An 11,783-nucleotide genomic window follows, 5' to 3' on the forward strand; every position below is an offset into this window, starting at 1 on the left:
CACTGGTGAATCCTTAAGCCAGTTACCCTGAGCTCCAGGATCTAAACTGTTCTGGCAATTTTAATGCTTTATGGTTAAAACAAATGTTCTTTCCATCTTATAATACTCGTAAGTCGCAACAATTTGACTTTTTTTTGCATTATTTACCTAACTCTCTAAGAACATGTTTTTGATTAGGTTAATTTTAAGTATGTTTTAAGACATCAACCTTATCAATCTTACAAATAGATAGTTATATATTTATGGTCAAAGTTGTATTTTAACGAGTGTTGTAGCTGAAGTGTTGCACGTAATATGGCACAAGGGATTAAATAACTAAAAATTGTTGCTCATGGTAGTTCTTTCGTATATCTTTTTTTGTAACTCTCATGTAATAGCAGCAGATCTCCAATATTAATTGTAATGTAATTACAGCAAGAGCAAGACCTATTATCCAGTATAAATTTCATCATCAGCAGTACTCTAGGATTATATGTTGTTCAAAATTCTTCGCCTCATTCAAGCGGAACAAATTCTTTGTCAAAGGTATAGAGAAACTAGATCAATAGTGTTTGAAAGCCTTATTGATTGGAAAATACTTCACATGTTTGCCTCTTGAACTCTGGATTTCAAGCTGATGAATCACGACACTGATTCAACAGGGATGACTGCTTCATACACTCTTTCTCTTGCCGTCTTTGCCTAACACATGACCAGAAGCTTAGTTTAGTTATTATAGAAAAAGAGATGGACAATATACTCATAAAATAAATGTGTGGAGATTTGAAGATCTTTACTTCTTGCTCCCAGTCTGTTTTAATCGTGAGGATGAAAAGAGACACGACTTGTACAACCAGTGCACAGATTATTCCCAGCCAAAGTCCCTGTGTTGAACAAAACAAAGATGCAGTTGAGAGAGCATGAATAAGTAAACTTTACAAGTGGTACGTAACTAGTGTTGGCAGAGTGAAGGAGATGCTTACCTTCCCTCCAACGTGTAATACGAAAGCTAGCAGGACAGCAAACGGAATGCCAACGATATAATAGGATCCTAGATTGATAAATGCTCCAATTTTCTGTCGCCCACACCCTCTAACAATTCCTTGAAGTTTTATAACAATAGGGACCAATAGCTGTTAAGCAAACCGGTAGGAGATAAATTGAAAATGAGCACCATGTAAGGTTGAGTATAATATTTACCAGAAAGAACAGATTGAATTCCATCTAGGAGGTTAGATATTGCAAGTATAGGCATCATTACAGCTACATATCTGACCACTTCTTCTTCATTGCTATAAGCATAGCCCCAAATGTTGCGGATCAAGATAAGTATCATTCCGATGAATATACCCTCGCTAATGGCTAGGAATAGAACAACCGATACTGCTAGTTTCGCTGCTTGAGGTTGCCCAGCTCCTAACTCATTGGAAACTCGAGTACTACCCAAATAATACAGAAAACATATCAGGAGCTACAGATATATATTTTAGTTCACTTCAAGAGGCATATCAGGTAATAAGTCTATTACAAATGTTAGATCATCATAATAATAAAAATCAAACAGACCGACCTCACTGCACCGCTAAGACCAAAGGGGATCATCCACACAACTGCAGCTGTATTGAGACTGCATATAAAAGAGGGTCAGAAGTCGATATACAGAAGCAAATACTTTGTTAGGGTATAACTCCATCAGCATAATTTTTTTGTATAAGCTCATATATTGAAAGTTAAACATATATCAGCTCAGAATTAATAGTGGTATAGAGCTACATACATAGTACTAGTTTAGGATGTCCAAAAAAAGTGAGCAATTTTGCTATCATTGCAAATTTGGAGTGTTTTATGATTATTTGCATAAATAAATGCTTCATGATTATAATTCCTAACTAATATGCTAACCAGCATTTATCTAATTATAGGGATGAAGGAGAGAATTTGCCAACTAATTTTGGATGGAATATTAAGGATGTTTCTTATGCAACGTGACTTACATATGATTATGTGATGCTCCAATGTAAGTACCTGATAGAGAGTGCGGATGTTTCTAATGTTGGGTTGGGAAGAAGACCAGCTAAGAGAACCATCAGTTCGAATGACCACATTTCTAAGCTGTAGAAAGAAAAAAGATCAAATATCAATACCATACATCATTACATGTAAGATAAGAAGTTAAATCTCAACTCAATCACAATTGATTTTGCAATGGAGCTGCTGGTTCCGGGAACTTACCATACCATACAAGCAGAAGGAATACTAAGTTTAACAAATGAAGGTAAATTATGAAGAGCTTCACTGGAAAAACCAGTCCACGTTTTTGTGCACGAGGAAGAAAACTTGACATAGAGTGCTAGCAATATTGCATTAATCCAATAGGACACACCAGTTGCAAGGGCAGCACCTCGGTTTCCAAGGCCAGATTTGAAAACCAGAATCCAGCAGATTGGCAAATGTAGTAGTGTGGCAATCCCTGTGCTTAGCATCATAGGGAAAACGATGTTCTGGGTTTGTAAAAATCTTAGAATTGAGTAAAGAATGCCATAAGCAAAGAGACCAGGGATCAGGAACAGAGCGTAGTGTCCGGCCTCAGTTGCTATCTGATGATCTTGACCAACTGCTATTAATAGTGATTTTGAATTTGCCCATATAAGAGCCAGGGGAATGCTTGCAACAACAAGGATGATCACGGCCCGTTGTAAGTGTATTCCTAACATATGATACTGTTTTGCCCCGTATGATTGTCCACAGAAGGTGTCTAAGGCACTTGACATTCCCATCTGTCAAACAGGGCAGATGATATTATTGTTTGCTTTAAAACACATTACATGAGCATATTGCAATCAAATTAGAAGGTGAATAGGTAAATGCATAGGTCAATCACCACACAACAAATCAAGTTAAGTTCAGTAAAAATAAGTTTTACAAAAACTAGATTTCTTTTATAATAAAAATAAGAGAAATTTGTGAAAAAGAACTTTTAAGTAGTCGACTTTTTGTAAAAGGACCTTTTAAAGTGAAAAGTTGTGAAAAGAACATTTTAAGTTGTATTATGTTTTTAGGGGGTTATTGGGTGAGTTTTCTTGGTGGTCAATGCCGGAATTCCGATCCGTATTGACTTTCACGTGTTAGTCACGTGAACTAGAAAAAAATTAAAAAATTCCCCCAAATACAACTTATATTTGATGAACAATGTAGACCTCCTATTTACAAAAAATATTTGGTAAAAATCCGTTTTGGTCAGTAAACATAAGTAAATATCGATTTCATTCATTAAAAATGAGTTTTGCAAGTATTAATCAGTGACTAAATAGAACAAATACAACAATAAAATTTAAAGCATAAACAAGCATAGATTAGTGTAGTTAACGCTTATATCTTTTTTTTTTTTTTTTTTTTGACAACAGTTAACGCTTATATCAATGTTCCCTTATTAACTACTTATATGAAGCATTATAGTCTCAATATAATTTTGATTTTAATCTCTTAATTCGCACTATTACCGTCAACATAAATTAAATATTTGTCCAAGTCAAAGTATAATATTATATGTTTGTCTCTTAGAAAATATTTACCAGAAATTGCTTAGAACCATAACTGCAAATGTTACTCCGTATCTCACCATTTTTTTTTGTTGTTCACTATGACTTTTATGTTTACTAAGTCAATGACTTAAACAATTAATATATTAAGTTACGAAGTATAAAGAGTTAAAATTTATGGAAAGTAAAAATCTCTGTCATAGAAATCAATCTGACCACATATACTCACTGATTGGGAGCAATTATTTTAAGAATTAAAATCCAATAAATTAAATTCTAATTAGATGGTGAAAACACGGTTGTTATCTCAACCACACACATAAAATTTGTCCCCTAGACAATTATGCTGCCATAAATAATTATTAAGCACAAACAAAAGAAAATTTTGACTTGTCTAAGCCTCTTAAGGTAGCTAGACTGGGAGAGGTCTAAGAAGTGATAATGTATTTTTCATTCTTGTCCTCAATTAATGTTTCCTTGAGATATTGAGATTATTTGCGGATACATTACTTTGATCATTAGTATGAACTCTATTTTATTTTTGTTAATTGAAATTGTAAAATGCTAGTATTATGAAAATGTAAGTTATAACTAATCCATCAACGAACTTATTATATAAAATTACTTGTTTTCTATACATTAAGAATAAAAATTGGAGTTAAAGTAATTTAATATATATCATTGGATATGTGTCAATCAATGTGTAGTTATATAATATCAAATCAACATAAAGATATCCATAGTTAAAAGACGAAAATGAAATTGATAGTCAATATGGAACATACCAACAAGCTAAAACCGGTGACAGTAGCAAAGGAAGTAGCCATTGAGGAACCAGCAAGTGATAACTCACCAAGATGACCAACAAACATAATAGAAATCAACTGCAAACTGAATAGCATCAAATTTACTGAAATTAATGGTCCTGCCAACCATACTTGTTTCTTCACTTCTTCAATTGCTGCCTTTTTCCAATTTTGACTTTCAATATCACCACCTTCTTTATCTCCATTTATAAGTGGTGTTTTCTTTTGATTTTCCTCCATTTTTTTTTTTTTTTTTGTAAAATAAAAATTTAGATATGGAAAGATTGAGGTTTGAGGGGGTGAAACCGTGAAATGCATTTATGAGAGCACTTTTATAGGGATAGGCGGGTAGCAGTACTAGCATATTATGTTAAAAAAAAAAATGAAAAAAAAAAAATGGAAATAAACGTGTTTCATGGAAAGACTGGTAAGTTGTAACCAATCATGCAAGCTAATTGTTATTTTAGTTCCAATGGTTAGCTAATTGTTATTTTAGTTCCAATGGTTAGCTAATTGTTATTTTAGTTCCAATGGTTAGCTAATAGTTTATTATTTAAATGGACCACACCTCCTTAATTTACATTGATAAATTTTATTTTATTTATTCTAATTTATTTTATTTTAGCAAGTTTTTTTCTAAGCAAATTAGCTTGACTTAACCAAGCTAATTGCATTTCCAAGCTCCAATGGTTAAGCTAGTACCTAGAGACTATTTAATATTGCAAGCAAGTCCCTAACTACAACCATTGGAATTGCTCTTAAGATTCGTTTGGTGTTGTGGTTTTTTGGTTGTTAGGACAATTCTAAGAGCAACTCCAATGGTAAGCTAATTGTGAAATTAGCTTGCCATGCCACCTAGGATTGCAAAGCTAATCTACCTTGTAGCTAATTAATCCCACAATGGTTAAGCTAATTTTTAATAATTTTTTTTAATTCCCACAATTTGCTAAGCTAATTAGCTTAGCTAAGCGAATAGCTTTGCCCAGCTAATTTGGTAATGCAATTCCAATGGTTAAGCTAATTATTTATTAGTTTCATAAATTGCAAGCTAGTCCTAATTTTACACTGTTGGAGTTGCTCTAATGGTTGTAGTTAGGGACTTGCTTGCAATATTTAATAATCCCTAGCTATTAGTTTGACCATTGGAGCAGTGGCAGAACCAGGAAATTTAAGGGGGGGGGGGACAATGGAAGACATCGCATGATGTGACAAAAATGTTACGGAAAAAAATTGACACCAAAATAATTAAATAGCTGAAATTCAGGTTGTTAAATACTTGACATATAAATAGTTATTAAGTAGTCGGAAAAAATGATGATTTCCTTCGGATTTCATTCTTTCTAGTAGGAATTTTCAAAAATTAAGTTGTTTTCATGTTGTCTTATATTAGTTTCAATTATGTGAATCCTTATCATTCAAACAATTAGAAATTACTCCATATTATTATTGTAGAAAATATACTATGAGTTTTATATAGTAGTTAACTAACTAATGATTGCAAAAAAAAAAAAAAAAATAATAATAATAATAAAAATACAAATTAGAAAAAAATAATTAAAAAATATATATATATATTTTTTTTAAAAAAACCTAAATTTTTTATTTTTCTTTTCAAGTGGGGGACAGCTGTCCCCCCTTGTACCCCCCTCCCTCCGCCACTGTATTGGAGTTAGGAAATGCAATTAGCTTGGCTAAAGCTAATTTGATTGGAGAAAAACTTATCAAACAAAAAATTAAAATACAATCAATAAAATGAAATATAAAAAGTTAATTAAGGAGGTGAAATTCATTTAAATTGTAAGCTAATAGCTAGTCATTGGAGTTCATAATAACTACAATGATAATTAGCTTAAAAGCTTATGTGGCATGCCAAGATAATTGTCAAATTAGCTTGCCATTGGAGTTGCTCTTATGAAATAGAGTTATGTATGTCCATTATATCTTTGTAACTTCCTATTTTTATTAGTTTCCTTTGTAACCTCCTTAGGCCTTTACTTCCTTTGTAATTGTAACCCCTTTTGTCTTTACTTCTTAAATCCTTATCTTTACTTTACACTCCCTTTGAGAGGTTACTACTCACATGTGTATATATATATATGTATGGGCATGGCCTAAAATAAAAGATGAGATATGACAATGAAAATTACTCTCTACATCTTTCTTTTATTCTTCCTTTAATTTTATGTATTTTATAATAATACGTTATCAGCACCAAACTTTAGCCAACTGAGCAGATTAATAGAGCAATTGTCGACATAGTTTTGTAAGTATCAATCATGTTCATGTCTCCCTATTACTTTTGTTCATGAGTTATTGGCTTATATGAAAAAATTATTTCCTTCACATTTAGCATCTCTTGATATAAATTGCTTAACGATTTAGAGTTCAATAGTATAGAAATGTTATTGAGTCATGCCTTTCATTGAATTGGAGTTAGATAAAAAATATAGCATCTCTTTCAGACTTTAAATATTGGTTACCATTATTTCTTTTACACTAGTAATTTTGTAAACAAAGTTATATTGCATGGAATGGCTTTGATTATTTAGATATTACATTACTTCTTCAATATTAGTGATATACTATAATTGTTGATAAACTTCTAAAAGCATCATCAAAAGGCCGGCCTAAACTTTTTACAAATTCTTTGCTCCAAGTTGTCGGCAAGGTTTTAATAATCTGTATAAGTATGAATGAATTCTTATATTTTTGTTTAATTTAAATTTCAACTCACATTATTACTTCTTCTAGTAATCCTAGTATTTATTTTGGATAACAGGTTTATGATTATTTATTTTATTTTATTATTATTATTATTATTATTATTATTATTATTATTATTATTAATTTCCGTATTATTATTATTATTATTATTATTATTATTATTATTATTATTATTATTATTATTAATTTCCGTTTTCACAATTGAAATCAATTTTTATTTGGAATTTATTTTTAGATTTGATTGCTTCCATCGGAAAGTGACAAATTAGTTAGACTATTTGACTTGGAGAAGGAGGAAAAGTGTTTTATTTATTTTCTCGTTTTATGATAAGTTCCTTGTGAACTACTGATAGTATGATATGATTTGTCATTTGTTCATATGAATAACGGAGAATAAACTATTGTGGGCTTGTGGCCATTGCATTAGTCATATTTGCATTTTAGGTAAACTTATGCAAGCTACTCATACTAATTTCTCTAAGATAATGATCTTTGGATTAATCAGTTTAGGTTGACTTTGAGAATAAGTTGATATTGATAGAATATAATATGTCATTATATTCCCTTGGTATATCTATAAGTAGATCTATCTTTTTATACTACATTCTTAGTTAATTAACTATGAAATAAGAAAGTTAAAGTTTATTTCCAGTAATATTAGGGATGTATCTAATCTTTTTAATATTGATTTTACCCATTTTGAATTATTTATTGGCTAGTGTTTATTATTGTATTCCAATAAATATTTATACATTTTGGAAAAAATCATACACCATTGTTTAAAAATTGATTTGAGAACAATCTCTTAATTTGTTACTTAGATGAGAACAGAATGATCAAGTTGATTCAGGTACATGAATTACAATTACAATTGACATGAACTTTGCATCATGGTCAAATTATTAGCTAATTGTTGATAGTGAAATATGAAACATGTTGTCATGGTGATTGATAAGCGATTGAATCCAAATGTATATATTTGATACTAGCTATATGTCTAAATAAAATCAGATTATTTGAATAATGTTTCAAATCCTTGTATATATATGGACTGGAAGTCCCTTAATTTACACAATGTCATGTATAATACTACCTCCGTTAATTGTTTTGTGCAACTTTTGCCATTTCGAGATGATCGGAGTTATGTGCAACTTTCCATTTTCTTACTATTTTTAGTAAAAAAAAAGGTGAAAATTACTTATTTACCCTTACTTAGTCCCTTTTTATTTTATAATTGTTACCCTTAGTCTAACTTAATTACACTAACCTTACATCTACTCTAATCTAATCAGATTCCCTAAACTAATGACTCCCTCCATTTATTACCCCAATTCCCACAAACCTCTTCATTCACTCACATCCCCAACCACCTAAAATTAATTACGATGATTTGCCTCCTCTATTTCTTCTGGATATTTCTACTGATGAACCCTAGTTCATCATTTGGGGTTTTCTCTCTCCTCTTCTTCTTCGATTTCCCACTTCCTCTCTCCAGATCTAAACCTCTCTCCTTCTCTCTTTTTCAACCTCACGTCCCCTGTCAACCATGATTAACCTTGATCCGTTGAAAGATGCTTACATGGCCACCGACGACAAGGGTGAAGAGAACTTGATCCAGCATCTCATACACTGCTTTGAGACTGGTTCACCCTTCCCTCGTGCTTTCTACGAGTCCAGCGAAACGGGTCCCTATTGTACGTTATACACGTATCGGGCTCTGGGTCAAGTGCTGAAAAGTGTTGATGAGGATGAAAAAAAAAAGAGGGAGGAGGGAGAGGGTGAGTCCCGTAGGAAGTCCCTTGATTTTTCTGAGATTCCAGTGGAAATGGTGGCGGAAACTGGAGAGGGGAGTGCGGCTCCTCCAAAAAAACCTAGATCTAAGAGGGAAAGGCCTCCCTTTAAGGTGCGTGCTACTCGAAAGGCGGCGCGTGTAGCGTTGAGAAGGATGCGTGGGCTTCCTGATGAGGAACTCATCGTCCTTTCATCTGATGAGGAGGCTGATGAGGCACCTCTGTCCCTTGAACCGGAATCTGACTCTAGTTCTGTCCCTGTTGTGCACTGCTCTGTGAGGCGGCTGAACCCTAGGGTTCAACCCTCCGATTAACTGCTCTAGTAACGATTCCTAACCCTAATTTCTTTATTTTAAATTTATGAGTCCCTTTTACTTGATTCTATGCTATATTGGTTATTTACTTGTGATTATGTGCTGGGTAATTGGTTTGAACATGATTAATTGTTGTTGTTGGTTAATTGAACCTGATGATGTTGGCGGATTTTTTGAGTTATTGGTGATGTTGGTGGATTGTTTGGGCTGGTTATTTATGTTGTTGTTGGATTGTTTGGAGTGGTTAATAGTTGTTGGTGGATTGTTTGGAGTGGTTAATAGTTGTTGGTGGATTGTTTGGACTGGTTAATTGTTGTTGTTGGTTAATTGAATATGGTTAATTATTGTTGTTGTTGGTTAATTGTATATGGATAATTGTTGTTGGTTGATTGGTTGCTCTTCTCTACTCTGAAAAGTATTGGAAATTTGTTGACCCTAGTTATATTCTTGGACTGTCCTGTGTTGATGGTTAGTTGATTACCTTGTTGTTGATGGTGGTTTGCTGATGATGCTGGTCTCTATTGTTGTGTTGGCTATTTTGTGGGTGGAGTATGTATATCTTTGTTTATTTATGATATTGGTTGATTGTTTGGACAGTTGTTGTTGTTGGTTTATTTGGCATGAATTACTTTTGGCTTGAAAAGGGAATTTGATTGATGAATGATGATGCTACCTAGTTACTGCTTTTTTGTGGTAAACTTCTGATTTTTATGTCTTGTTCTCAATGATCAATTGTGTAGAGAACAGTGGTACATGTTGAGTCCCCCTTTGCTGCTTGTGTATTACTCAGTAGGGAGTCCCAATATTACTCTGAGTACCTTGTTTTAATTGAAGTCCATATGATGAAGGGACTCCATTGAATTACAAATTGAACAAGTTATTTGCTCCAACTATCACAATAATGGGATGGTTGTTGAGGTAAACTTGTTTGATTTGCTGTATTCAAGATTCAAGTATTCTTCTGATGGATTGTTTTTCATACCTCATAATGCATTCATTCCTTTCATTCCATTCAAAATGTGGCTACAAAAAGCCTATTACAGAAGAACTAACATATCACTGCCTTAGTGGTCTATCACATTATACAAAACAAAATACACCTAACCACCTAGTCATAAACAAGACTAATAAAAATTAAATGACCAAAAAAAGAACTACACACTGTAGATGGTTATGTGTGGCAGTACATGTTGATGTTCTGAGTCTGTTTCTTTCCTTGACTTAGTCTGCATCCACCTCCATGTCCTCCTCTGCATCATGATTACCTTGAGGTGCTGGCCTAAACATTGTGTTTAGATACTCCACAGCCTCAATTACTACTTCCTTCTGAACCTGCACAACATTTGGCAGAGTTCCCAGATTTTCTAGCTTTTTCTTGTTCATGTGTGGGATTTTGTACTTGTTACCTCCTTGTGCTTTCAGTATCTTGATCATGCATCTCTATAAAGTGACCCAAATGTACTTGTTCACTTCTGGTTTGAAGGTGTTATATGAGTCAATAACTTTTTCAACAAGTTCATCAAGATTTTTGGGAAAGGACTGGTACTGTAAAGATTGAATAGACCTAAACAATCCTAAATCCAACACATTTAAATCTGGTGATTGTGCTGGCTGGAAGACAAAATGTATGTTGAATCCATTTGCTGTTGTTGCTGCAATAAACTCATCATCTGTAGGTATTTGATGTGGTCTTGCATTATCCCACTGAATGATTACATTCTTAGGCTGACTTTCAGGCCACTTAGCAATTATAGCTGGTATAACTTTGTTGAGCAACATTTCTCTAATTACTTCTCTGTTTACATTTTGGAGTGCCTTTGTCACCATTGTTCCTGCTGCTCTGTTTTTACTTGATTTCTTAGCCCTCTCTTGAACTATAAAAGGGAATATTCCATATTTCCCATCATGAATGAGTTCCCCATTAGGCCCATACAGTGGCTTCCCAATTAGTGCCATGAACATGGCCTTTAACTTAAACCTTCTTGATTGTTGTGCCATGTATGGATCTTCTTCACTTGGAAGGAGATAAAATCTCCTCTTGTCTGGGTTCAAGTAGAACCATTTCTCATCAATGTGTATTACTCTGTCCATATCTTCAAATGTTGGGTCCTCATTTCCTAAGACAGGATTAATATGAGATAGAACCCACTTCATTCTTGCTACTTTATGGTCAGATGAAAGTGCTGGCTTGTTACTTGCAGTATGTGTTCTGAGCCTCCCCTTTTTCTTCAAATAATGAAGAGTGACATGAGATATCTTCAGTGCTGATGCATAAGACCTTTCAGTCTGCCTTAAATGAAGGGGCACTGACTGTAGAAATTCATCTGTGAATTCCCTTGGTTTTGGACCTGTTCTGCCTATTTTCTTAGACATGCCATCAATCAAATTTCCCTGAGCCATCTATTTTTTAATTTCAGTGAATATCCTTGTGATTGTTGATTTGTGAACATGGAATTGAACTGAAAGTTGCACTTTATAACCTCTTGGAAAATTACCATCTTGCATTTTACACAACATTGCATCAACAATCTGTCTTCTTTGTTGCATTGTTAGTTGTTTTCTGTTAATGCTCTGAGTGCCTTGTTGGTCATCTTGCATGCCCTGAACTTCAGGTTCTGGTTCTGATACATG

The 11,783-nt window shown here is 33.3% G+C and overlaps 2 protein-coding genes across 3 annotated transcripts; both read right to left on the minus strand.

The window, feature by feature from the left end:
- Positions 1-332: 332 nt before the first annotated feature.
- LOC145599350 (protein DETOXIFICATION 16-like) lies at positions 333-4,757 on the minus strand. Of its 2 annotated transcripts, XM_081655747.1 has the most exons (8): positions 4,304-4,736; positions 2,212-2,756; positions 2,005-2,091; positions 1,550-1,606; positions 1,180-1,418; positions 963-1,081; positions 777-863; positions 333-681 (listed from the first exon to the last, which is right to left on the minus strand). In XM_081655747.1, exons 1-8 carry the CDS (start codon positions 4,640-4,642, stop codon positions 622-624), a joined length of 1,533 nt encoding a protein of 510 aa, XP_081511873.1. In that variant the 5' UTR covers positions 4,643-4,736; the 3' UTR covers positions 333-621. The 2 variants fall into 2 exon arrangements, 1 of the variants encoding a protein (XP_081511873.1); XR_014103739.1 differs by lacking the exon at positions 333-681 and having other exon boundaries at positions 963-1,071; positions 4,304-4,757.
- Positions 4,758-10,373: 5,616 nt separating this feature from the next.
- LOC145574314 (uncharacterized) lies at positions 10,374-11,552 on the minus strand. Its single transcript, XM_081632070.1, has 2 exons — positions 10,605-11,552; positions 10,374-10,484 (listed from the first exon to the last, which is right to left on the minus strand). The coding sequence occupies exons 1-2, from the start codon at positions 11,550-11,552 to the stop codon at positions 10,374-10,376; spliced, it is 1,059 nt and encodes a 352-aa protein (XP_081488196.1).
- Between the last annotated feature and the right edge of the window lie 231 nt (positions 11,553-11,783).

This window comes from Chenopodium album, chromosome 2, assembly GCF_948465745.1.
Source record: "Chenopodium album chromosome 2, dcCheAlbu1.1, whole genome shotgun sequence".
Lineage (NCBI taxonomy): Eukaryota > Viridiplantae > Streptophyta > Magnoliopsida > Caryophyllales > Amaranthaceae > Chenopodium > Chenopodium album.

Excerpts from the sequence above, each read along its gene's own strand:
- LOC145599350 (XM_081655747.1), bottom strand. The coding sequence starts at position 4,642 with ATGCATTTCACGGTTTCACCCCCTCAAACCTCAATCTTTCCATATCTA. Across the intron at positions 2,757-4,303 it reads TCACCGGTTTTAGCTTGTTG|ATGGGAATGTCAAGTGCCTT; the intron begins GTATGTTCCATA and ends CCTGTTTGACAG. Across the intron at positions 1,419-1,549 it reads GGTCTTAGCGGTGCAGTGAG|TACTCGAGTTTCCAATGAGT; the intron begins GTCGGTCTGTTT and ends TTATTTGGGTAG.
- LOC145574314 (XM_081632070.1), bottom strand. The coding sequence starts at position 11,552 with ATGGCTCAGGGAAATTTGATTGATGGCATGTCTAAGAAAATAGGCAGA. Across the intron at positions 10,485-10,604 it reads AAGTGAACAAGTACATTTGG|GTTCAGAAGGAAGTAGTAAT; the intron begins GTCACTTTATAG and ends AATGTTGTGCAG.